General features: G+C 41.8%; 1 protein-coding gene across 4 annotated transcripts in view; it reads right to left on the bottom strand.

The window, feature by feature from the left end:
- The window catches only part of LOC124234361 (transcriptional regulator ERG), a 257281-nt gene that overhangs the window by 91336 nt on the left and 137959 nt on the right, over positions 1-27986 (bottom strand). Inside the window, exon 1 of one of the 4 annotated variants that reach the window (XM_046651706.1) lies at positions 18212-18336. The exons of the other annotated variants lie outside the window; for them this stretch is intronic. Within the exon in view, the coding sequence (XP_046507662.1) occupies positions 18212-18229 (18 nt within the window). The 5' untranslated portion in view covers positions 18230-18336. Of the gene's footprint in view, positions 1-18211; positions 18337-27986 lie in introns of those variants that run through there. 4 annotated transcript variants of the gene reach the window in all.

Here is a 27986-nt window from a genome sequence, read left to right as displayed (position 1 = left end):
TCCTGCATGGAGCCGGGCAGCTGCATTCGCCTTGTGACTTTTCACAGGAGCGTGGGTTTAGGTGGCCCAATTGTCCCCTCTGTTTGTGAGCCTCAGCCTTCGTAACAGCCCTGAAATGTGCTCTCCTAAAGATGTTCCCTGAGATAGGACACCGCTGTGCATTGTTTCGCTGCATACCAGCATTAATATCCCAGAGCAATCCACCCTGCTTTTAACGGCTGATGACAGCTCCAATGGCTGGGCAAAAATCAGTTGAAGGAAAGGGAAGTCTTGTCGGAAATGAGATTAATCTTGTAACGAGTGTTCAGCCCTGATAACCCATCTGGGCACACAACTGCTTAAAGTGGAGAGCAATTAACCTTCACCCGACAAGCTCTGTCCAACCGTTATAAACATTAAAGAGACAGAATCCTGCACCCCCTCCTTGTAGACTAAACAACCAGATTTGAATTCCACGTAAACCGCCTCTTGCTGCAGATGTGCAGTGATGACAAAGTCCAGGGAGGAGGGTGGGTCCCGGCTCTGTCAATAACTCAGGTACCTTTGGGCACGGTTTGAGCCAGCTGAGGTTATTAGTCTGAAAAACCACTCGGGGTATTTTTAAACAAAATCATTAGCTTTAGGGGAGGTGAACATAGTTGCTTTCACGCAGGAACACACGTCTGCTAATAGGAACACATGTCTGCTAATAAGAACACAATTTGAGGGTTTTTTCCTTTTCTCTTTCTTTCGTCCAGCAGTGGGAATATTTGCACTGAGCTGGCCCCCTACTTTCACTCAATTCCCCTCTTCCAGCCGCTGCAGGCATTTGCATGAGGGATGCAGCCTGTGGTCACAGAAGGGAGATTTTGGTTTTTTTTCATCTCTGAGAAGTTATTAGCTTTCATGGGGAGCAAACCTGTGGTCTTGCGTTATCAGTATATGCCGTAACCGCTCGAGCTAACCAAGTCGGCCCAGGTAAATACTGAGTGGTTAGGGAACCTACTGGGAACTTATAGTTAAAAGACTTTCACAACACTCAAGAGAAATCTCTGAGGCCATTAACTTATCACTGGAGCAATGGCTTTCTGTAGCATCAGTTTTTACTGAGCCATTGGGTTGTATTTACGGACATGATATTAACAACAAATAGATAAAGGATAAGGTCCCTGGACCTTAGAGGTGGCCACAAACCAATGGGGGTGCACAATATACCCCACCTGTAGCGTTTAGACCAGAAGAATATTTAAGTACGTATACAAAGTAATCTGAGGGATAGATGCTTTATGTAACTAGCCTGTCTGCCAGTATGACTGTAACTCAGATTTTTAGAAACAATGAGAGAATAATAAAAGAAAAAAAATGAAAGCATTCAATTAGCATGTTCTAAACGAATTTCTCTCTCCCAAGATTTTAATCCAGTTTTCGTTGATGGCCAAAGATGGTTTTCCAAATAGTCCATCCCCAACATTAGATCTTATCTCGCCTTTGAACCCAGTTTTTCTTTTTCCAGTGGATAAGTCATTGCTATTTAAGGCCTCAGGGATGTGTTTGAACACAACAAGGCTGTGTTTCCATGGTATACCTCACTCACGCTGGTCTCCAGACAGTACCAGAGTGGCATGGGAGAGGGTGTGCATCATAGGGAGAAGTGTTCCTGCAATCTGGGACAAAATATCCTGGTTGGCATTTGTATGCTTCCCAGGACCTCTTCCTGACTTCAGTGAGTAAGAAAGTCCTTACCCTCCAGAGCAGGACGTGTGAAAGGAGAGCATGTCGGACTGACTCCCACATCACAGGGATTCATACCATCCCCATGTTTGCAGCCAAGGTAGATGCAAGCAGAGGATTCCACTGGCCCAGTTCTCCCATTCATTGGGAGCGTTTTGGTGACTTAGCCTGAGAGGAGGTGGAGATGGGCTATGGGCACTTGAGCTGGGCAGCTTTACATCCTGGAGTGACCATCAGGTGCGCCTGAAGGAGAAAGGACCCACAAAGAACATGACAAAGCCCCTGACTGGTTCTTGATTTAAATTTGCATTTCTTTCCCCCGAAAATCTTGCAGAGCCTTCAGTGTCAGTGGATAAGATGAAGTCCAGTGCTTTTGCTTGGAGTCAGGTCCATTGCACAAGACATAACACTAGAATGTTTAGGGGCAGTTCCTGTTCCAGGGCCCAAATCCCTATGTCTGTCACCTCAGCGGATATCAAAGACAGAAGACAAAAATGAAATCACAGGGTCTGACAAGAGCACAGTATGTGACATCATTTTAGGAGTTCAATCTTAGAAACGTGTAGGTTCAACTTGAAGACAGTAGTGAAGAAAGCCACATGAATCATCTTTTTTATATATAAGATGTAAACAGCACACTCATCCATTCGTCTAGACTGGGGAGATAGAATTTGGGGGATGGGCTGCCCAAATAGCAAACCCCCACGTGACTCCAATGAGCTGATGTGGGCTGCACTAACCTTGCTGCACTTCTTGACATTTACCAAGTAAAATTATGAGATAAGGGAAACCACAACATCAAACTCGGTATCTTGTGAAACTGAAACAGTTGCAGAGTAAACACTCTGCCTAACAGTGATTTTTACGTTGATCATCCTACTGGATTTAAAGATGCAATGGCTGACATTCATGCTATGAAGTTGTATACTTTTTTCAACAAAACGAACTTCCTTTACACACTTCAAAATGGCATTTACACAAAAGTGCCTTGTACACAAGCGTGAAGGTGAGAATGCCAGCATCAGCACCTCAGTTGGTCAGAATTATCGGTGAGTGATGCTCTGCTCTTCTAATGCGCCAGCAACATGCAGAAGAGAAGCTGCCATCCTTCAAACTACTTTGTCTCCTTCCTACCTGTAGTGGGTTGAATCGTGCCCCGCCATGTCCACTGAGAACGTCAGAATGTGACCTTGTTAGAAACAGGGTCTTTGCAGATGTAATTAAGATAAGTACTAAGAGGAGATCACACTAGATTAGGGAAGACCCTAAATCCGGTGAGAGCATCCTTATAAGAAACCAAAAAGGAGAGACAGAGACCCAGAGAAGAAGGTGATGTGAAGACAAGGGTGGAGACTGGAGTGCCATGTCTACAATCCAAGGAAAGCAAGGATTGTGGGCAACCGCCAATAGCTGGGAGAGAGGCACGGAAAGGATTCTCCCTCAGCAGCTCCAGAAGGAACCAACCCTGCCAACACCTTGAGGTTGGACGTCTGGCCTCCTAAACTTCGAGATAATAAAATTCAGTTGTTTGAAGCCACCCAATTGTGGTAATTCATTACATCAGCCCAAGGAAACTAATATACTACCTGTGGATCCTGTTTTTAACCAAAATCTTGCCATTTTCGGGCATCATCTGGCTCGCTATTTGCCTTGTAGAGTTAGTGAAGCTTTAAAAGTGCTCCAGATTATGCCAAGAATTAGGTAACTCCTTGGTAACAGCAACTAGAAAGGCTGAATTTTTCGGAATAATACTAATTTTGCAAAACTTTTCATGTAGACTCTTCTGTCCAACCGCATCTTAATTCTTCTGCTTAGGAAAATATGGGGGAAAACTGTCTGGTTCACATTCTAATGAAAGTCATTATCACGTGGGAGATATTTGGACAAACATCTTTAAAACTCTCAAAGTTCTATTTGTTTGAAAATAATGTTAGAAGTTAAAAAAAAACACAATGGAAATTAAAAATCTATTTCTTTTCTTTTTCTTTTTTGTTTTTTGAGGAAGATTAGCCCTGAGCTAACATCTGCTGCCAATCCTCCTCTTTTTGCTGAGGAAGACTGGCCCTGAGCTAACATCCATGCCCATCTTCCTCTACTTTATATGTGGGACGCCTGTCACAGCATGGCTGACCAAGTGGTGCCATGTCCACACCCGGGATCCGAACCGGTGAACCCCGGGCGGCCAAAGCGAAATGCGCACACTTAACCACTGCGCCATCGGGCCGGCCCCAAAATCTAATTCTTTAGTATGCTTTTCAACCAACATTTGTGGGCAGATTAGTCAAATTATGATTTCTTCATATATATTCTCTCTCCAACAAAATTCTAGTTCTCTTAGAAGTTCCTTTTAATTATCCCAAAAGCAATTAAGAGCTGACTGACCCAGACTGTAATTGGGTTGAGAAACACTAAACTCCCAGATAACCAATCAAGTTTCTTCCAACTTTTTGACTCCTAAGTAAAAGTTGTTTCCTTTTCTTCGACTCCTTAAAAACTAGATTATAGTTTTTGCTAGGAGAAGGACCAAGTCAGATTTCTTCTAATCACATACACTGCCAAGGACCCGCTTGACTCGGGGAAAGATTTCAATATGCATGTGATCATTTATTTATTTACACATATTCATCCATTCAGCAAATATTCATGGGGCAGCACTTCATATGCCAAGCATTGTGCGAGGCACCGGGGAAACAACGGGGAGCCAAGTTCTTAAATTATTAGATTGGAAAACAGTTCATAAAAACAATCTTACCGAGATAACAGAACACTTTAGGTTTTACGAAAGATCACGTTTTCCTTGGCTTCTATATAATACTTTGACCAGTGAGGCTCATTAAGTTAAATAATATGTTTGCTAAACTTAAAATTTCAGTAGGAAATCCAATTTCATTATCTGTCTTAAATAAATTGGTTGTTAATCACTATTAATCTTTATTATAAGCAGATTATCTTACAATTGAATACAAAAAACTTAGCTATTTATGGAAATGTTCTACCGCATCATAGCCATTGAAGATGCCATTTACATAATAATTACAGTCCTGTGAGAGCTGCCTGATTCACCAAGGAATACGGAGGCCCTCAGTGTGAACCAGTACGTTGGACACCAGCATACGCGTTTCAAAGATTAAGTTACAGCTTCATTGGAATTTCAAAGGAGTGATTACAGTAACAGAAGAAGAAAAACGAATAGTGCCCATCATAGTCCATTAAATACAACTATTCATTACTTTGTGCCCAGAAAGACTTTTGTATAACGGATTGTAACAATTGCATATTTAGATGATTTGATACAAACCCTGGGTCTATAAACACTGGTAGCTGTGGCCTCTCAGTAAATGCAAAAGTGTTGCTCAGTTTTGCCTCATCCAGACAACTGTCATGGAACAAAATGCAGGCTCTGAGGACTGTATTTCTGCTTTTATGTCTCAAGTGGAAAGGATCTCCAACCACGGCCCAGCAGAGACAGCAGGCACTTATCAGGCACGTGCTCACAGCTGTTCAAAACCCACTTCGGTTCTGGGCAGCCCCACGATCGGCACCTTCTCAATCACACACAGGCTCTTTAGGTCACACACTTATGTCTAACACTAGGCATCTGAATGTGACACGGGGCATACAAGACATCGGTCCCAAGACATAGAAATAATTCTGTCTTCTGATCAAATCACAAATTCTCTCATAACCTCTAGGGGCAACTAACACGAGCTTTGCATACAAGAGGAAGTCAGTTATTGCTCACTGAATTAAATGAATTAATTCTCTATGACAAGTTATCAGGTATCGCCTCACTAATTAATGCACGCACTCATGCATTTATCATCCAGGCAGATATTCTTTCACTTATTGAATATTTATCAGATAGACATTTATGGAAGGCCTTCTTCTTACTAGGCATGGTCAGCACAGATCAAAGATCACAGGACGACAGCTGTATAACTTAAGGCACAGAGGACTGAACTTTAATAACCGGTGTTGAGAGTTTCTAGTCTTCATCGAGGTTCCCTCGGTCCCTAATCATGGACATTAACTGGCAACATGATAATTTAGTAGATGCCCCATCTCCTCTAAAGAATGTGCCAGCTATAGTTGTACAAAATAGTACTTGACTCCTTCCATTCTAGGACCACTCCACAGACCAGAAAAGGCTAGGGAGAGCACAGCGAACAACATGTAGTCTTCTATCTTGGTTTTCCTTCAGATCCCCAAAACTATTGATTTTCAGGGGGCCAGCCAGATGGCGTAGTGGTTAGGTTCATGCGCTCTGCTTTGACAGTCTGAGGTTCACAGGTTCAGATCCTGGGTGTGGACCTACAACGCTCGTCGTCACGCTGTGGCAGCATCCCACATACAAAAAGTAGAGGAAGGTCGGCACAGATGTTAGCTCAGGATCAATCTTCCTCAAGTAAAAACAAGGAAGACTGGCAACAGATGTTAGCTCAGGGCCAATCTTTCTTGCCAAAAACAAAAACAAAAACAAAAACTATTGATTTTCTGGGCTCAGGAAAATGCAGCTGAGTGCAGCTGCTGAAAGTTTGGTTAACATGTTGCTTGAACCACTAAATAGACTCCCAATGGTGACTCTATTATGCTTTCTCTACTATTCTCAAAGGAACAGCATGAGAAAGAAGTAAATAACATACAGGGGAATACATTCATCTCTTTAGAAGGAGCTATAAAAACCCAAAGTGGATCGGAGGATTCCTTTCAAAAGACAAACACTAGAAACAAACACAATCAAGAATTGATTACTTCAGAAAAAGCAAATAAGATATGAGAGTAAATTAAATAGTAAGAATGAGACTGGGATAAGTAACCAAAAAGAGCTCATGGCAGCTGTCATTTTTTGCACACCAAAGCACATTACTGCTCAAAGCAGGTACTTGCATTAAGTTGTTTAATCCTTGCACCGTCGCCAAGAAGCAGGTGTGAGTATCATTACTGCACCCATTCCACAGACGAGGAAACCGAGGCACAATAAAGCAAAGCCACCGTGCCAGGGCGTGGTGGAACAAGGAGCTGCTCCCAGGCTGTGTGGCTCCGCTCCATAGTAAGAAACCGGGTCCTTAGGAAGGGACATAGCACCTTAATCACTAAAAGGGGTCAAAGAAAGTTCAGCCCTGGGGCTGGTCCGGTAGCTGAGTGGTTAAGTTCGCACACTCCGCTTCGGTGGCCCAGGGTTTCACCGGTTCGGATCCTGGGCGCGGACATGACACCACTCATCAGGCCACGCTGAGTGGCGTCCCACATAACACAACCGGAGGGGCCTACAACTAGAATATACAACTATGTACTGGGGGGCTTTGAGGAGAAGAAGAAGAAAAAACAGAAGATTGGCAACGGATGTTAGCTCAGGTGCCAATCTTTAAAAAAAAAAAGAAAGTTCAGCCTTTAGTCCTCTTTTCCTCACTATCCTGGAGATCAGGAAGTAAGCAGAAAAAGACTATTAAAAGTGAGTTTAATTTCTCACATTTTATTATTCTTTTTAAAGAATATGTGAATGGAAAAAAAGACCAAAACATCCCAAAAAGAATCAAGTCCTAACAGACCCTTGACTACATAATGTCAATTATTTTATTTTAATCTTATTTTCTAAACTCCTACAATAATTGTTTTTGAAATGGGGGAAAAGGACAAAGCATTTATTACCGTGGTTGCTGTTGTTTGAACAGTATGTCATTCAATGGACATATTGAAACTGTATTCACTTTAGGCTGAAGAAAACCAAACCAAACCGACCCCAGTGCTCAGCCAGGCAGCGGTGATTTTCAGAGAGGATGCCAATGGGGCTGCCACTCCAGCAGGCATCAAAGATGAGGCTATCTGCTGTACGGTCCTGCACAGCATCACACAACCGAGATTCCATGGCACTGGAACTGATACAGACTCAGGCGATCAGAGAAGTCATTTTGCAAAGAAGCAGAAGTGATGGGGGGAGCATCTGGAAGGAAGCATGCTGGGAGACGCCTCCCGGAGTTTCACTCTAAGGTAACAGAGCGGGACAATAAAGGTGCTGGGGTAGAAAGCAGCCTTCCTTCAAACAGGAGGATCCTGAGTTTACAGCGTCTGCCATTAGGTATAAAAGCAAAAGTATACAAACAAATGAGCCTTGAAGAAAATATCTCTTTGGGCAATTTCATGCCAGTGCAACCAAAATATGTGTGCTGAGTGACTGTGTAGATAAAACCATTGGTGTATATTCGTGTACTAGCACCTGCATGAGACGTGACTCCATCTCACCATATCTGGCAGCTTCTCAGGGTCAAATAATGTCTCTGCCTCCCCAGCTGGCAGCCAACAAGCCCTATGATGCCATATGGGAGGAATAATCTGTATTGGACACTGTCCTCTTGTCCACGGCAATGCAAAGCACACAGGCACTTTCTGATGGCGCTTCTGATCAAAGGAGGTGCTTTACCAGGACTTAACCCAATAATTCACGGCAGCGGAGTTTTCTGATTATTTTGGGGACTCGTAGAAGATCTGGGTGGGGCCGTAGACTTCCATGTTTTGAGTATGTAAACATCACTCCTTGGAGTTCTGCCAGTGCTTGAGTTAAGCGGCTTTCAGGTGCTATTTATTTTGTTTAGTTTATTGTCCAGTGTTACTGTTTGTTGACTTGATATATTTTTCTCCCCTACAAAGGGGCCCGTCGGCAAGCACATATCCTGTAGATGGATAATTGATGACTCCCCATTGTTCAATGTTTGTGTGTTGTGGTTTTATTTGCTTTGGTTCAAAGGACCTAAACAATGCATTCACTGGATTTAATAACCGGTGTAAAACCAGCACAGGGAAAAATCTGTGCGCTGAGATTTTTGTACCCAAATCTGGTGACCTCTGCTTGAGTAAAGAAAGCAAAATCCAAAATGACCTTTACACTAAGTAACCCAGAACACACCTTCAACTGAATCTCAAAGAGGCTTATTTTCCAACAAGTACAAAAGCAGACTCACGCATCCTTTTCCATGACTCGAAGGAGACTGGGGTGCCTGCAGGGCACATGTCTTACTCGTGGACATGTCTCGTCTAGTTACACTCTTCTCTGTAAAAACCAGCAAGCAGGCAAGACCAAGAATGAGAACAAGGGACTCATACCATTACTTTAGAAACATCCTATTTTCACCTACTTCAAGACAGAGAATCCTGCCAGAAAATCTGTAGCAACAGGCTTCTTCCCCCTTGGAGAGAAGATAACGAACAACAAGCCAGGCACTTGCAGAGGAAGCTTCCCCTGCGAGCCCTTCCTGCACCAGTGCGTCGCTGGTTGGCCTGGCTATCTGGGTAGGAAGTGAACGCAGGAAGTATCTGTCTACAAACTCTTTATCCTCAAGGTAATTGCTGCAGCAGCATTTTACTGTTTACCAAAGCAGTAAACATGCGATCTAAAAAAAGATGTTTTCCATCTCTAAAGAACAAGGCTTAAAAAAATATATGTGTGCTTATTTCACAACCAGCTTCTTATCCAAACTGTCTGCAATCTGATTGTGCCTCCAGGAGGGAGTGAGTCAATGGGAACAGCTTTTTGCATAGAACAGAAGGTACTCTGTCAGGGGTGCCCAAGACGCAGAGGTGGGCTTTCTTCTCTGGGATGCTATTCTAACAGAGTCAACTGTTTTTCTCTTCCTTTAAGCTTAACACAGGCTTAACGGAGGTCGTGGTCCTTGGCTTAACAGGTGAAGTCAACAAGGCCATCTATGTTAACCCAAATTGGCAGAAAAGGATAATTCAGAAAGTCACTTGTGTTTGACCTGGGACAATATTCTTATTTTATATGTGAATATAAATATGCTTCTAGCACTAGGAGTTCACACTAGACGAAGTTAAAGATTGAAATCAAAAGGAGTTGTGTGGCTGCTGCTTTTTGATAATTTCTACTGGAGACAGGCAGAGCCTCCTGTCAATTTTCTCTTATTCTTTTATCCCAGATTAAAGTCTTGTGAGCCTGCACTGTCCCAGATTTCCTGGGATGAGAGATGCCCCAGAATTCCTAGGCTGAGAGAAGGATGGAGTATCTGTGAGAGGCAGTGTGGAGTGAATGGAAGCAGGTCCAAGAAGAAGCCCTGAGCATTCGAGATGTTCAGGAAGATCCTCCTCGTTATTCTTCTTGCTCTTTATGTTTTTAAAACCTCCTGTTGGGTTGTTAGCTAATGTGAAGAGGGAAAAAGAGGCGAGAAGGAAGCCAAGAGCGAGAGGCATAGAGAGAAGCAGACGTAACAAGGCCTCGAATACCTTCCCAAGGACTGGCTGCACACTGGCTCCAGCAAACTCAACGGCCAGCGTTGCCCAGCACCGTTTTAAGCCATCTCCAACGCAGATAAAGTGCTGTGAATAACTGAGAACTCACTGTTCTGGAAGGGTTTTTATTTCGTAATAAAGAGAAAAGAACATGTTAGAGGAAAATTGGCTACTTGAAAAAAATTTTTAATTCACAAACTGTTGTACAGATTGAAAAAAGAAAAAAAAATACCGTTCCTGGATTTCCTGATTTTAGAAGGAAAATTTATTAGACTCGAACGAATAGTAAAATTAGCTAACGTGTATTAAGTAGCTCCTATGCGCTCAGTACAGCTCCAACTTGTTTAATCTCACCACGCCCCTGTGATGTAGAAACTTGTCACCCCCTTTTACAGATGGTGCTACCCAGGCGTCCTGAGGTAAAGCGGCTTGTCAAGGGTGAAATGCCAGGAAGACAATTTCCATTTTCCCCAAGAAGGAACGAAGGCCAGGAGAGGTGAATTCACCTGCTGAGGTCCCACAGCGTCAAAGCAAAGCTCCAGCACATCTCCCAGGCCAGCCTCTTTCCACTTCCCCTCACCAGCCCCTGCGTCTATGCCTCCCTTTCCTTGCAAGCAAGATAAGAACAATCCTTTCCCCACAGGGGCTATTTTAAGGATGTCATGAAGAAATACAGTATCAAGTCCCTCCCTGGGCGTAAGATAAATACAGGGTGTGCTTGTTCTATTTAACTCAGACACTTTTGATGTTCTCTTGAATGTCAGGTAACACACACACACAACACAGCTCCAAAGAGGACTTCGCAATGCCAAACCACACACATTTTTTTTTTTTTTAACTTGGAGCAATGTCTTGGGAAATCTCCCTTAAATTGAGACACAAACTAATTGTGTTGACAAATTCTAAAGTGTTGTTTCAACAGTTTCCTCTTCCTCAAAGGTGAGCATCACACGCATACGATTAACTTTAAAAAATAAAACTCAATAAGACCCAATGGGACCTGAAGGGAACAGGATGATGAACTCGTTATTGACGGATGATTTGAATTAACAGCCTTGGGAGAATGTGAATGGGGGTGATGGGGAGCAAGGTTCTCTCTTCAGTGTTAATATTTGCTAAATGAAAAAAAAAATCAGTTTGCTATACTGTAATTTTATAAAGGAAAGAGAGATGTTAAATCGTCAAGGTAGATTTGAAGGCGACTGTGTTAAACTCAACAGGGCAGTTTCTTCGCACGATATATTATAAATGTTCTTTATTATATCCTCTAGAATTTGAAACGCGTTGTCTCGAACAAAAGCGTTTGAAGTTACAGCCCTGACGTTAATGTTATGATTGGATTATGATGTGGCTTTAAAAATAAATACTTTTGCCTGGCCTTGGCATTTCTTTTCTAAATGTCTCCGCACTTATCTGTGCACAGCAGCAGATTATCATTCTTCCCAGAGCTTAATTCCATAAACACCCCTACTGAAAGACTTGGTAAGGCCTGATGGAAAACTCTGAGCTGCCTTTTCATGATTGATGCCAAGACGAGAGCGAGGAAGTTGATACTTGGGATGAGGAAAGTTAAATCAGCAGCTGATCTGGACTCTGGAACCGCTGCCCCTTGGATATTGCCAAATATGGACAGAATTCTTGTCACCAAGTAAATATAGAATTGGGTGCTAGAGTTTTAGCTTGTGAATTCTCTGGCCCTTTATCTTAAGTAGTTACCGAGAGTATTATAACTGTGGCCTATGGGGTTTTTCATAAAGAATAGTAACATAAATTAGCCAGTTATAATAATGTTCATTATTCAATTATGTAACATATTGCTATATCATTTATTTACATCATTTTTTTGGCACAGCATTTTAATATTTGGGCCTAGGGCAAATATCAGGAAAAGAGAGGTCGTCTGATGATAAATTGAGGGGAAACAAATAGATTTGTGTGACTTGAGCGAGTTTCCTAGCCTCTCTAACCCTCCTTTTTGTCCTTATCTGGACAAAAATCAACAGTAGGCAGGTTTTGGTGAGCATCACCCGAGATAGTGTCAGAGCCCAGCACAGGGCCTGGCACTTAGGAAGGATGACGTTAATTTGGATTATGAATTCACGATAAAACAGCTACCCTTTAAAAATGTTCTTCTATGCTCTTTTAAACATCAATTTAATTAATTTTTATTTGAGTAGGAGACATCTCTCTAAAGAAATACGACTTCTAGTTAAAATCTACAATAACAATTCTATTACCCTGATAACTTTCTCTTTATGACTTTAAACGATTTGAGGTAAAATTTATTTTCTTAACAAATATTTATTGAACCCCTGCATTTTGTCAGTCACTGTCAAGGACAGAAAAGAGACGCAGAGACTATACTAAAAGCAGGTTCTCTGGCTTACGTAGATATATATAAAGTATTCACAGAGTAGTCACACTCACGAACACAAGCAAAGCTGGGAGAATGTGCTGACGAGAGAAAAGGAAGCATGAGAGAGTGGACAGAATGAGGAATGATCTTAAACTTCATAAAACATGCCTCAGCCAAGGGCATTAGGAGAAATAAGTGGGAAATAAGTTTGATCGAACAGGGAATGAAATGTGAAGAAGAAAAAGATTCAAAGGTCACAGTGGCCACCAGCTAAAATACGTTCACAGCAAAAAAAAAAAAAAGTAATGAAATACTATAATTAAGGAAAGACAAATAAAAATGAGATTCCATTTTTGCCTGTTAGAATGGCAAAGATTCAAAGAGTAAAACATTCAGAGTTGCTATGAGTGCAGTGGAACTGACCTCATCTACAGCTAGATGAAGTGAAAACGGGGACAATCCTTCTGGGGTAAACTGGTCATTTTTTTTAAATTGGCAAATATTTACATTTGGTAGAGACTTTAAAAATACGTATACTCATTGGTCCAATAATTCCTTTTCTAAGCACCAATACTAATAAAGTGAATTTACAAAAAATTAGACAGAGGGTGCATTGCAATGTAATTAGTGAAAAATCGAAAGCAGTATTATTTCCTACCACAGGATATTGGTCATATAAATTATAACACTTATTTTAAACAGAATCAAATTGAGCAAAAAAAATCTGCTTATCAAAACTTTTTAGTGACATGGGGAAATGTCTGTAAAACAATGTCAATGAGAAAAGATAGAGAGAAAGACAGACAGAAACGTACAATAGGAAGACACACACGAAATGTTAGTAATTCTCTCTGGCTCATTGGGATTAGGAGAAATTTACATGGACTTGATAATGATTTTTTTCATTTTCTCTACAATGAGAATGTTTATTACTATAAATTTGTACAAGAAAACAAGATTCATTTTTCAAAATTAATGAGATTATAGAGCAGTGAAGGTGTTCCAGTCTCCCCGTTCTTATGTCCTCAGGAGCAAGATGCTTTGCAGGCCCCTGCCCTCCTATGGCAACAGAGCCACCAGCCTATGCCGTCAGAACAGAACTGAACCAACCCTCCAACCAGCCTGGCCTCCAGCGACTCCCTGGCTGCTCCGTCTGCCCCTGTGTTTGGCCCCTGCCCTGCTACATCCTTATCAGGAGGAAGGGTCAGCTCCCTCCTCCTGACCTCTCTTGGCTTGTTGCCCCCAAGCGCAGGTGTGTCCTGCCCTGGTGTGGGAGGCCACAGTGTGAACCCGTAGAAGAGACCCTGTGATTCCCCCTCTCTCTTCGAAAGCATCAGAACAGAGTCCGTGTGGCCCTGGGCTTCCACTGAAGCAGAGTAACTTCAAACACAGAGAATTCAGAGCAGGGCTAGAAAGACAGTGCAATTCATTAGGAAAGGTTAAATCAATTTGGGTTATGTGATGGCGTCTGCCATTTCTTTGAGCACAGACTAGAGGCCCTACAGAACTTAACTTGCACCATCTACAAGGATGGCCACGAGAATGCCATTTTCCAGGGGAGGAAACTGAGGTCAGACACGTTAGGTCCCTTGCCTACACTCACTTGAGGAGTAAGGATTCAAATACAGGTGTGTCTGTGGCCGATTACACAAGAAAAGAAATCTCAGGGGCAATCTGACAGCATCCCCGAGGCAGAGGACAGCTGTTCTCCATCCTGTCGGGACAAGAGGCGGCAATGGGTTCCCTGCGGCCTCGGAGGGCTTCCCTAGCCTTGAAGAGAAGATGCTGCCAGAGCAGAGTGTGCTCCCGACACTGGAAAGGCCTGGAGATCTTACACTTCTGAGCAACTCCTGGCTTTCCCATGGCTTCCTCTGCCATGATTCTCTCCTGCATCAGCCATTAAATCAACACATCTGCCAAGTAATTGGCATGCCAAAGCGGAATTTTCTACTTTGACTCTCCACCCCCACAGAGGGAAATCTTACTCTGAAGTTCTAAACACAAAAGTAATATTTTCCTGAAGGCATCAGCAATGATTGCTTTATTTACTTTATTTTTATATATGCTTTTTTCAAGAGACATTAACAAGCATAGGTATGTGTCCTTTTGTGGATTTTTTTAAAAAAATGAAAGTCAGTTTTGCAAAAAACATTTTTTTAAATAAAATAGTCACTTTAAAGGAAGCTTAGATAATTAAGAAATGGTTCAGGTTTTCAGAACTTTCTCTGAGAGCATTGCAGTCCTACCTAAGTGTATTTAATAGGAAAAAATATTCACAAATTCTGTCATTCCCAATTCTCCTTTCCAGGGTCGCTGAGTCAGGGTGCCCGGTGGGCAGGAGTGCGCACACACAGAGAGAGCTAGGGAGAAGGGTGGGGCATTCTAGAAAGCAAACTGTGTCCCAGAGCCACTCACCAATACAAGCAGCAATTCATGTGAAGATAGTGCCCTGTGATTCCACTTTTAGGAAAGGACAGAAGATCAGGGCCCACTCCGGCGATGAGGTATTTACATGGCAGGACAGCAGCATTTTACATCTTATATTCCTCCCACCGTGACAGAGTCACGGAATCCCCCCACAGTAACAGGGAATCAAACAATTCTTATTCCACGTAAGCCAGTGGGTTGATGAAAAATCATACACCTGGAGCTATTAAACTCATTAACCACACCCATCAAAATCCTATGAGGAGATGGACTTTCTTCATATAATCCTCATTTTTCAATGTTTTCTTCACACAGGATCGCAAATAGCGAGTGCCTGCTATGTGCGAGGCATGAAACATACAAAACAAACTCTATGTTTTTAAATTAATACTTCATGTTTCAATTATCATCAAACTCTCCAACCTCTGTTCAGTCAAGGAAAGGAACTTCTTTCAATAGTTAATTGAAACAGTAACAGTGCGCTCCCTCATCAAGCCTTGTTAGTAAATTGCCAATCCTATCAGATTCTAAGATGCTTTCCACGAAGCTGCTGTCTGCAGCGTGCTCCCTCCTGGTCCTTTCAGGGTCAGATCTCTGTGATAAAGGAAAGTCCCACATCCCCATTTTAAAGACTGAAGAACTTTAAACTCTAGCATCAGGGGTTGTAACCTGGGGTTCATGGACCACGGAAGGAGCCTGAGGAGAGAATTGTTATTTCACTAGAATTAGCTTTCCTTGTCAGTCTATGTGTTGCATCTTATGCATTTAAAGGCATTATTCTGAGAAAGGACTGTAGGCTTCATTAGACTCCCCAAGTGGCCCATGGCCTAATAAAAGGATCAGGGAAGTCTTGGGGAGGTTGCATTAGAAGTCCTAACGCAGCACAATCAGTTTCCAGGCTCCTTGGAATCTACAAGCAAACACCGTGCCGTTTTGGGGGGAAGAAGGGGAGGGGTGTTAAGCATTGTCGGATGGCACAGAAGCAGGTGGAAGCACCAAAACTGATCTGTGAATTGCATACAGGACGTCACCCTTGATGCTCACATGTTTTTATTAGAACTCTTAATCTGATTTTAAAATCCACGGACACTTGGAGATAAACAGACACTCTCATGTAAGCTCCTAAAATTCCTTTACTTCTTCCAATGGAAACATTCTGTTCCCGATTCCAAAATACCAAGGGAAAATGATGGTGAGAATCACAAAGACAGGATAAAAACATCTAGTTTTTCATAGTGCCTCAGAGTGTCTTATAAATATTAATGCAAAAAAAAAAAAAGACCCTACTCTGAAGTGTAGTACCAACTTAACAAATTCAAAATCTGATACTTAATCGACTAATTGATTTATTTACTGACACAACAACAAACAGATTGCGTTTGAGACTGGAAATTGCCTGTATGACAGGCTGTTTCCTAATTCTAACGGACAGCTGTAATTTTCCCTATGCTAATTTGAGCTTTGCACTAACATAATTAAAACTGTAGTCAACAGACTCAGGCCTCCTTCTCCACTCTATAAACAAGTCTATAAAGTCATCTCATTACTTTACCCAGGAAGCCGAACAGAGCACGACTCAAAGGAAGTTACTTATAAAGAGGGGCTACTTTGTTTTAACAGAGGATTAAAAAGCATTCACATGAAGTCATTTTAAAAGTTCACTTGCGATATATACAATATACATATGGGGCAGTGTAATAAAATGTGAAATCAAGCACAGTATCCTAGACGAGTGGAAACTATTTCCCAAAATTTATTCTGAAAGTCACAAAACATTCAAGCTCCAAAAACAGCACCCTATCTTCAGAAATGTATATTCTAAATTAAACAGTATAACACATTTGTATGTTTTGCAAAATGTATCCCACATTCTAAAATGTGACTTGTTATTTCAGTGTCCTACAATACACTGATTTCTTTTTTGAAACATACAGACACACATACATAAATTTGTACTGACGGTATTCAAAATTTACGAAGAATATTTTATTTCATTGCTATGCTAGGCAATAGGGACATAATTAAGGGTGAAAATAAGAATAAAAAGGGTAGCATTTTGAGTTATAAAATCAAATAAATTCTGCTCATATAGCTGAAAGTCAAGCATTTCAAATCCCCAATTTTAAAATTCCTTGTGACGATAGTTATATCTTAAACAAGCCTTGAAGCCAAAGAAAGAAAAACCTCTATAAGGTGAAAGTCTTTGAGCCTTGAATTTTTTTTATATATATATTATTGAACATACCTTGAGAAATAAAATAAAATACCTTGGGAAATAAAAACTGAACAGAACTCCTGAAACCTCGTTTACACGGCGGGTGTTCATCAAATCCTCTAATTCAAATACTTCAAATTATATAAACACCAAACCGAGGAGGATTTTTGAAAATGCCTTAGCCCAATTCTGGGCAACTTCCATTTTCATGAGCTTCCAATGAACCAAAACCCTCGATGAGAACACAAGCAAACGCTTCCCACTTACACGCAGCAAAACTAAAGACAAGTGCCCAATAAAACTGATTTTCCTCCTTTCAGTATCTGTTCTTGCTGCTGATTTTTCTCATTTCTACAAATGTCACCAAGGCATGGTGGCCTTGAAAATATTTGAACAGACCACCACTTCACGGACTTTCCTGCGGACTTGCACTAACCATTAAATTGTCTTCACTTCCAGGAGTTAAGCCACATTTAGATTACCACCTATACAGATTTACCTCCACGTTAATCTCGATATGCAATCTACTAGAAACATTTGCAAGAAAAACACATCAGACCACACACCCCAGAGCACAGAGAACCGACAGGCCATTGCTCTCCAATTCCCACAAACCAACCACCACGAGGAAGAAAGCTTACTCACAGCGCACAGAGTAGGTATTTTATTATAGACAAATACATAACCGAACAAATCGAATTACCACCATTTGAGTTATGAGAACGCTCCGTTCTCGGCATGAAGGATCCAAGAATCAAGCCAACATTTGCATGTCCCATGACCAACAGCCGCTGCCGGGTATCTCTTCATTTCCACTGGGACTGGCTCGCATCCCTGAGGCTAAGGAGTCATTCAAGAGCCGCCGAAAGTTCCACATTTACAAGCCCATCTTTTCCTTTGACCCTACCCTCCAACCTCTCCACGTCCATTGCCTTCTAGCAGATACGCATCCAGGCACCGTTAGGGATAGTTAAAGAATATGAAAATTCAGATGCACTCCGAAAAGCCTTTGCAAAAGTCATCCACAGCACTCAACAGTGAATTTAGAAACCCCAATTTTTTTCTGAGTTTGAAGTTTTTAAGCCTTGCGGATGGTTGGAGTAGGAAAAAGGAAATTTACTAGGCAGTGCAAAGGAAATCTTGTTGTCCTCTATTGTGGCAGTGGGGGTGTTGCCCAATCCTAACTTATCTGCCTTGATAAAGGAAACCAAAGAAAAGAGTAACGAACGCAAGATTTTGTCAAATGAAAGGAATCCTTTCCTTACCTTGATAGTGCTGGCCATAATGCAATCAAGTTTATTGATCGTTAATAAATGTTAATAATAATTATTGCTTCTCTCTGACCAGAAAGTAGTTTTGATGAGGTTGTTTAGAGCGGATGAGATTGTGCGAGGTCTGGGAAATGAAGTCAGCCAATGGCAGGAAGAGCTTTCTATTGGTCCTGGCCGCCCAGCCCGAAGAAACAGGATATTTGGGAGTGGAGAGATAAGAGACCCTGAAAACAATGTTGTTTTTCTTGATGATATGCAGCCAGGAGATTTTTTTTTTTAATTAAAAAAAAAAAAAGGCATCAATTGCCTGGGACTGCCACAGCAGGTGTGACCCGGTGTGCCGCCGTGTGACACGCTGCACCAAGTCAGGATACAGATGTGGCGGGACTCCGCACGGTTTCACATGCGCTGCAAGAATCTCGGGCGTTGAGGGCACCCGACAGCGGGCACCGGGCCTTCTCGGCCTTCATCTCCCTGGATCTCCCACATAACTGGGACACAAGACTTGAGCCCCCCCAATTGCGGCTCCTTTGTCCTTAAAGGAAACTTTGCAGGTGCAACTGACTTCATGTTAATAGACGACAACGTTTAATAGTAGCCATTTGCTTGCTGATTTTTCACAACCTTCGTTTATTCAATGGCTTGAGTGTTCCAGAACACTTTCATTTTTTCCTTCCAAACACATGTAATTTTTATTGGCTCTGCAATAAACCAGTTGAAAAGGCAAAGACTCTAGAACTACCATAACCAAGAAAAGTAAAGAGAAAAATAAGCCTTGTCAGATCCTTGTTGTCAAGTATTTATTTAAAATCAAAATAACCAAAATTACTACAAACACTTTAGATGGTCAGTGAGCTGGTCCCACTCTGACAAAAATCAACGCTGCAGAAACAGCCTCTGATAGAACGCTTGGCTACACGGTGATGCCACGTGAAGATCTCATTAAGGGTTTTGAAATCCAACCTGTAAGTTCAGGGCCACACGTCTGTTTTCCACTCAAAGGAAGTATGGCTAATGTAGGCCTGAACATTCCTTAGAGGGTTTCAGGCCTTTAATTACTCATTTTCAGGAAATTACTTGCTCTCTGAAAGAAACAACAGTTTGCTTTGAATCTAGCTACACGAAAGTTGGACCAGTAAAGAGGTGTGGTCTCAACAGGGGACCCGCAGAACACAATAGAAAGAATCCTGAGTCATCTAGCAACTTCTCAACATTCAGTGAATTGATTTCAGTCAGACTCCGGAGTTTTATAAACTGGTCCAAGTGTCTATGTCTTATAGTGTCCCTGTGATTTGCCCCCTTGTGTTAGGATAGAGGAAGGGGGAGAGGAAGAGGAGAAAGATGAGGAGGAGGAAGGGGAGGTGGGAGAGGAGAAGGAAGAGAGGGATGAGGAGAAGAAGAAAAGAAAGTAGGAGGAGAAGGGAGGAAGGAAGGGGAAAAAAAGAGAGGAAAAAAAAGAACAGTGAAAGAAAGGGAAAAATACCAGAAATCTTGTTCCGTGTAAAACTCAGAACCTGACAGGTTCTCAGCATCTACGTTTTGAGGGGATGTTGAGTTCCGCTCTTTTCATCTCCAAACAATGAATGAGATGGCAGGCTGATTAAAATTTTGTTTCCCCTAAAGTTTCAAAGTACTGAGCTGTTTTATCTGGGCAGCTTCCACTAGGATTCGGGAGCGCTGAGAAAAACACTCCCTTGGCTCCACCAAGATTCCTTGCTTGTTGTTCTCCTGAGAAGCATCAATTTTAAATGTTAGCTGTAGTATTCCAATAAGCAGCCCCCCATTACGGATTTCCCAAAAGAAGCCTTAAATCGGATGACCCCTTTGCTAACAAAATAGCCAAGGAAGAAAGTTCTGCATGGTCCCATCTCAGCGTTGACTCCTGGATTCCAAACCAGCCCCTCACTTGTTCTCTGCAGCACGAAAGCGTCATCATCCTTAGGGAGAGAGAATTTTTCATTGAGGGTCTGCCCCTTAACTCCTTGGTTCTTGCCTAATTCAAATCAAACAGTAAACAGTGAAAGTTTTTAACTCTCTATTTGGAAATAATTTCAAACTTACGGAAAAGTTACAAGATAATACAAAGAACTCCTAATACCCTTCATCCAGTTACTCCAACTGTTGGTAATTTCCATCATTTCCCTTGCTTTCTCTCTCTCTCTCTCCAATCTCTGTCTTTCTCTCTCTTATTTATGTATGATGCATATATATGTATATACATATATATCCTTTATTCTTTAATTAATAAAATATTATTGTATTAGAGACTAATTTCTTTCTTGGATACTTACAAACAGAACACATGATGCTATTATTTGATCTATTTCCTGAAGAGTCTACCCATAAGTTTCATTGTGTCTAATTTTGAAAATGCCTACAAATATAAAAGGTGATCCAATAAAAAGCTAATTTTGAGATAATGAGTTATAAATCCTATTACAAAACTTTAAAAATGCAAATCTTCCTCATTTCTAATGACAAAATGTTCGATTGACTCCTATTACCTTCAAAGAGAACAGTCCCTGACGTCCAGAATGGGACAACAGCTTCGAAGCCTGGAATCCCCTGTATATTTAATGCAAAGTTCTCTTTTTTAAACATTGATTGGCTATTGATAGCATATGTATTATTCAGAACATAGCCCAGAAACCACTTCCCAAACCTTACTCCAGGGGGAAATCCTCTGAAGATACAGAAATCACTTCACCCTCCCCTACCCCCACCCCAAGTGTCTGCTAGTCAACGGCCTCAGCGCCAGACCACTCAGCAGCCTGAAGACTGGGCTCCATTCCAACTAGATACCACCCATCCTTGGGGGAAGACCCCCTTCAGATCACTGGGCAGACCCATTTTGGGGGCAATCACAGATGGCCTTGACCTGGGGGGCCATCCTTCCATGAATCCGTCAGGACAGGTTTGTTTTCCACCCTCCTTGGGACATAGGAAGCACCACGCAGGACCAGTATGGCCCTCCCAGCATCTCTGTGAATAAACTGCACAATTCCATTTTGTATTTACCCATCATGGGCTCACTACCCAGGAATTTGCCAAGCCCTTTGTAAGCCCTTTCATATCCTACTCCAAATCAAAAAGGGAAATAAAGTAAAATAAACCATACGTTTACTGTAACTATAAAAGGAACGTTGTCATTTATTTGTTCTAAAACCATGTCTTCCTATTTTCTGAAGCGTCCACAAGTTCTCATCCTTGTTTTCTTACTAACTTCTCTATGTGGGATCTATAGAGGAAGGGCAAGCATCGAGAACACGTTAGGTGAGGGCAATATAGTGATAAAAATGACCTGTGAGCACAGAAGAGATAATGGGCCGTAATCCTAATTGGAGACACAACAGAAGATTCACGCATGCTTGCGTGATGGACTCCCTTATTAAATACTCATTCAGTGAAATGCTTACCATCGCTGAAAATATTGCAGGAAAATGATGCAGTGGATAAATACTTAGTGATACATAAAACTGTTATGGTAAGATGCTTGGTAAGTTAAAAATCAGGTTACATAGGAGAATTATAGTACAGACCCATTTTGTTAAAAATCAAAATGTAAAGTAGCAATATCAGTAGGGAGTATACTACAAGAATAACGACAGAGAATCTTTTCTGTTGTGTTTGTCCCTGCTTCTCCTTTGGGTCATCTATTTTTTCAAAACATTTACAATAAATATAAATTACATTCTAAGTAAAAATTATATAAGTAACATCTAATGTGCTACGTTTTTTTAAATATCTGTACAACCTACAGCAAACAATACCTCTAGCTGTCAAATTCTATGTGTGTGCAAACAAAAATGTATGTTCCTTTTTAAACATCTACAACAAGAATGAAGCAGCTCTTTTTTGACGCGTTTTAGTAAGGAAAACCAGGAGACACTCATGTGTTTTGCAATGGTCATCTATATACAGCAGTCACCCATTCAGTCAATATTAATGACTGGTCGCCACTGGGAAACAAGATGACAGGGCTCTGACCAGTCACGGGGCGTCCGAGCATTCAGGAAGTCTGCGTCCGTCAACTCAAATTCCACACCCGTAAAACGGCAGAGCCTGGGACCGACCCATGGAATGCAGACTTTTTAAGGGCCAAACAATAGGACAAAAGTGCTGTATATTGTCCCCAAGATGACACATAAATCTTAAAATGTATAAAGTTTGGATTATTCATGAGAACGCTGCACGAAGCATGTCCCAAAGGTCTTTGCCAGAGACATGCCTGAGATTGTAGATAAGGATCGAGCATCTGGAGCTGCCCCACAATGGAAAACTACCTCACCCATGGAACTTCTCCATCTATGTCAGTCGGAGGATTCGCCTGACAACATATGCGGCATAAGGCACTCCCAGCCCCAAGTCACCCATTCTACACTGGTTAAGGACCCTTTTTCTATGCAAAGCATTCTTCACGACTACAGTTCCACTCCATTGGGTAAGTGTGTGGTTTCTTCCAGCAGCACATTAAGAAATAATCCAATTACAATTTAAATAACTATTGTTTCAACACTTTCTCTAAGTGGTTAATATAGCCTTCAGCATCTTGGTTGATTGGAACTAATCTAAACAGAGGAAATTGTTATCACACACTAAATTCTCCACTTCTCAACACCACGGTGCAATTTCCTTAATTTTGAAGCACGTGTCAGTTCAGTTCCATAGGCTCAAATGGGGCAATGATTTCAGTGAACCCAATTTCATAAGCATCGCATATATTCTCAAATTTTGCCAGCTTTGCTCTTACACAACTCTATCTGCCTCTAAAACTGCAGGAGTATTAAAATCAGTACCAGAGACCCTAAATATGTCAATGTATTACTTGTGGCTAAAAAAAGGGCAAACCCTAAGAACAGAGTAATTATTTTTGGCATGATAATTTAAAGAAAGTTTTAAATTCCCTGTTTCAATGATGATGTTTCTATACACAATTTGTGAACCAGGAAGTGTATTTCAACATCTTTATCCATATAACTGGACATATATGAGCGAAAATATCGTAGTCATCAAACTGCCACTTGTCACCACAGGGCAGTCTGGCACCCATGTCACATCATCGGAGGGCACACAAAGGCATGTGGCCATCCTGCTCCTCTGCCCCCCTACTCAGAGCTGGAGTACAGTGTCCCAGTTACTGTCCTCCAACTCCACCCTTGGCCACCCTGAGATGTTATCTGGGACTGTTGAAATTAACTTAGATTCTGATCACTAGTCAGACTTTTAATATTTTTTGTAAAACGCGTAGGTCTCTTATAAGATACTGAATATCAGCATTTATTTTTGTCTTGACCTGTAGTTATTTTATAAAGCATTTCTTAAAATATATACTACTTCTTAAAGAAAGATAATAAATTGCACTGCAATGTCGCCCAATTAATGGAACTTTGCAGAGAAGCCTGCTTTAAACAATTGTCCCCGTGCTTTATAAAGGCTGCTCTTAGCCTTAGATTGAAGTGGCCTTTTCTCTACGTCACTCAATGTGTTTACATATTTGCTAATTTACTTATACCACACATAGAATGGGAAATGAAGCCAAGGAACAAAATGTTTGCTATAAACAACGCTTTTGCATTTGCAGGAGTGTAATGAGGGACCCTGCAGACTTAACCGAGTGGTAAGCCACACCTGAAGGCAGGTGTGTGAAACAGAGTGTGTCTGTCTCACTGCGGCAACTGCTACACTGTATCCTGTCTACACTGCAGCTCTGGCAAAGTGATGAAGAGGATCTTTCCCTCTTAGGGGTTCAGAGCACAATTCAAATCAAGGCAGGCCAGTTCTTTTCCAGTCCATCCTTACAAAAATTTGGTTAATTCTGTTTAAATGCACTGAATTGAATCAAAACTATATGATGTAAACGATCAAAAACTATGTTGTAGATTGATTGACAGTTTTAATCTGATCCCAATACAAATCTCAGCACCTATTTTGGGAAAAACTGCAATATTCAGGGACAAGTGGAAATGTTCTTTCGGAATGTATGGTCAATGAGAGGCCAGAAGACAAGCTGCGGTTTGCCTGGTGGATGCTATTTTATCCTTTATTTACAGCTACAAAAATAATCCAGCCTCAAGAATTTTAGGAAGCAACCACCTATTGGCCAAAGAACTACACTGCTTTGTTTATTTGCTAGCTAGAAACCAGAAAGAAACCTGGCAGGGAATTTCCCTTCGAACTGCTTGAACCGTGGTCACTAGAGGGCGCTAAACGTCCCTCTAAAAGGCCATTAGATCCCATATGCTTACGACATTCCTGACTTGACATTTCTTGAAGTGATACTATTATCCTACAAAGTTGTCTCATTTTTATCCATTAAAATTAAAGTCCAACACTCATAACGTAGAAAAAAGGTTTTGAAGGTTTTACAAAAGGTTTTACATTGTTCATTATGATGAAAGAGAAGGAAATACACGTGTATCAGGAGCAAAGATAAATGACACAGATCTGCACAGAAGACTAAAGGCATCATTTTTCTGGGTGAGAATTGACCACAGACACTGTATAATTGTTGTACACCATTATGAATAATTTCAAACCCTGAAAAAGATTTAATGTCACAATAATTCCACGGGTCCCATACATTCCCAGTGCAAGTTCCATCAAATTAACAGGTAAATTTTGAGTGTATTTGTTTTCTGTGTAGACAATACCGGTTTCAGTGCTAGCGCCTTGCCTAAACTCAGCTATGAGTGGATCCTTTCCAGAGATGAGAATTGCTAGAAGGATATGGATTAGACTATAAGATGTGAAAGATACCTTGTAGTACCTTCCTTTATTTAAAACAACAAAAGAGTGTAGCATTTTGGGATATGCTTACAGTACGTCATTTATAAAAATGATACACAATGTTAATAGATATATAAATATATATGAAATAAAATAAGCTTTAAAACTAAATAAAAAGGTTTTCTTGAAAACAATCCCATTATGTAATTATACTGACTTCTAGGCCATCAAAATGCTAAACACTTAAGCAAATGGCAGAGTCTTAGAAATGTTAGCAAAAAATTAACTGATTTTGCAATTTTCCTCTTTTTGTCCTCATTTGTAAAAAGATACCTGTAGTATTTCCTTTTTATCCCCCTCCACCTCGGTTCATATACCAAGGAACACTGAGGTCAACGGGTGACGGTTGTTTGCGCTCACGGCTGTCCGGAGGCGGGGCCGTGTGGGGGTAAGGCTCCCGTCCACGTTTGAAGAGGTACCAGTAACTGCGGTTGACGACGTATTTTCCTCTCGGTCTGCCAGGAGAGCAGAGGTTCATATTCAGTGTGCTCTACAGAAGGATAATTAAGGCAGTGTTTCATCTGTTAGTCTGCAATTTTCAAAGGGAAACAAATTTTACTTTTGCACGTAAACGGCACAGAGGAGATGCGACAAGGCACTGAAAGCTGTAGCAACAGCGGACTCCGTGCCCAGCTTCACCACGACACCACTCTAGATAAAAGACATGGGCAGAAGAGAAAAGTAACTCCAGGCTCAACAGAGCCAGCACCCATAATACTAACTGCCAGTGATAAGTTGGCTTAGGGGGAAACTGAGGAATGTGAGTGCAGAGCTCACTTCTACGTCAGCAAGTGAGGTTGACACAAAGGCGCTGGAGGTGGGACCCGGGTGGCACACTCAGAGAGCAGAGCCCAGCGCAGCCCCCTGATCACAGGGCCTTGGCTCAGGGTGGCGAGGCCTATGCCTGGCTTCATCCTCACCTGCTCAGGGACCCAAGGAGTCATTTAATTCATGTGCCATTTCTCCATTTGTAAACCAACTGGTAACTTTGCAGGTTTGTTCAAAGGAGGAATTAGCAGGCACTGAGCATCTTGCTCTGTACCAACCTCCCTGTTTCCCACAGTCTAAGAGCAGCAAACTCCTGGAGCCCCCAGTGCTCTGTCACAGAGCTGGCACGGTGGCATTGGCACTCAGCAAGCATTCACTGAATGAATAAAGGAAGGAATGAATGAAGCATGCCTGCAGAGCCCAGGAGCACCAGGGAAGGGCAGTCCTGGCTGTGCCAGTGGGCAGCCCAGAAGAGGTCTTCAAGGGCCCACTGTTTGACTTGAACTTGAGGCTCCACCAGGATGGGTGAGGTGCTCTTGACAGTGAGATGTCTTGTGAAAGGCCTGGCCAGGGTTCCACACAGGCCCAGGCCAACGGTGGCTCACCTGAACAGGGGTGGCCAGGGCCAGCTATGGCCAAACCATCACTTTCCTTAAATCAGAACAGAATGTGCCCAGCATCCGTGCCATTCATCTGGTTTTCAACTACTAGCTGACCAATTCTTGGGAAGATTTTCACTTAAAATTAAGATGAAAGCTGATACTTAAGTTGTGAGCCACGCAACGCTCCCCCATCAAAAACACACACACACACACACACACACACAAAATGATAAGGAGGAAGAAGATAGATAGACGATAGATAGATAGATAGGTAGATAGATAGAGAGAGAGACAGGTAGACAGATAGACAGATAGACAGACACAGAGAGAGAGACAGAGAGAGGCTGGCTTTTTGCCCCACCACCATGCCCCTTCCCCCAACAGTCTGCCAACTCCTCTCCAAGTGTCCAGGCCGAATGGCCCAGGTAACTTTAGAGGTGACTTTCTTGAGCACCTCCCCCAGATCAAGGCACTGGGAAGTGAAGAAGGCAAATGGTCTCTAAAAGACCTGCCAACTCTACGTGTTACGGGATTTCCATTTCAATAACTGACCTAACAGCACCTGGCAGTGAATGGATATTCAACAACAACAAAAAACACCGTATGAATGAACAAGTGAATGAAGGCATGAATGAGTACATGCCCTTTATTTTGCCTATACCATGATGTATTTACAGCAGATTTATCTGAATTTCCAAATAGAATAATGGCTCCCATTTGCACACTACCTAGCCCTTGCAATTTTCCAAAATAACTCTGACTACAATGATTTCCAGTTAAACTATTTCAGCAACTGGGGTGGTTTCCCATGCACTTACTAGAACCGATCAGAATGACACACTCATTGCATTTCTAGACTTTTGCCATATCCTCCATGGCGACTGTATTTCCCAACACGGCCCAATAAGATTTCTTGTCACACATGCCTGCCTGTCTTACAAAGTGACATTGACACTGCTGTCATCAAAAAGTGGGATTCATGCTCGCACTCTTCAAAGCTGGGTGGGCCTGTGAGTACAGCATAAGTTCAACTCTGTGACTTCCAAGGCTGCCTGTCAAGATGATAGAGGTCCACCTGGTTTTCTCGGGAACAGCTACTCTTGCATCTCAACCACCATACTGAGAGGAAGCTCAAGCCACATGAAGAGGACATTTGTAAGTAGGGCAGTCATCACTCCCGGTCAACAGCCAGCAACAGGCCCCAGAGGGGTAAGTGAAGCAACCTTCAAGACAGCTTCAGCCCCAACTGCCTAAGACACCCTGAGCGAAAAATGCCTATCTCAGCCAGTCAACCCTGGAACCATGAGGAATAAAAAGCAATAAAATGATGATTGTAATTTTAAGTCGCTAAGTTTTAGAGTGACTTGTTATAGGTAACTGGAACACCATCAGAAGTTTCCTTATTCAAAAAGAGATTTCTGCAACATTGTTACGGTCGAAAATATTCTTCCTCTGTGATTATTCATCCATTCATCAAATATCTATTGGTGTTGACTATATGCTCAGCGTTGTGTTAGGCACTGAAGACACAGGAAAGCAGAAAAGCAGTCTTCAGCCAGACAAACAAAAAACTTACATACTAGTTGGAGAGAAGAATAAGCCACAATTATAAT

Source organism: Equus quagga, unplaced genomic scaffold (genome assembly GCF_021613505.1).
Source record: "Equus quagga isolate Etosha38 unplaced genomic scaffold, UCLA_HA_Equagga_1.0 73442_RagTag, whole genome shotgun sequence".
Lineage (NCBI taxonomy): Eukaryota > Metazoa > Chordata > Mammalia > Perissodactyla > Equidae > Equus > Equus quagga.
The sequence above is the reverse complement of the archived record's forward strand: the minus strand, read 5'-3'. Positions and strand labels throughout refer to the sequence as shown.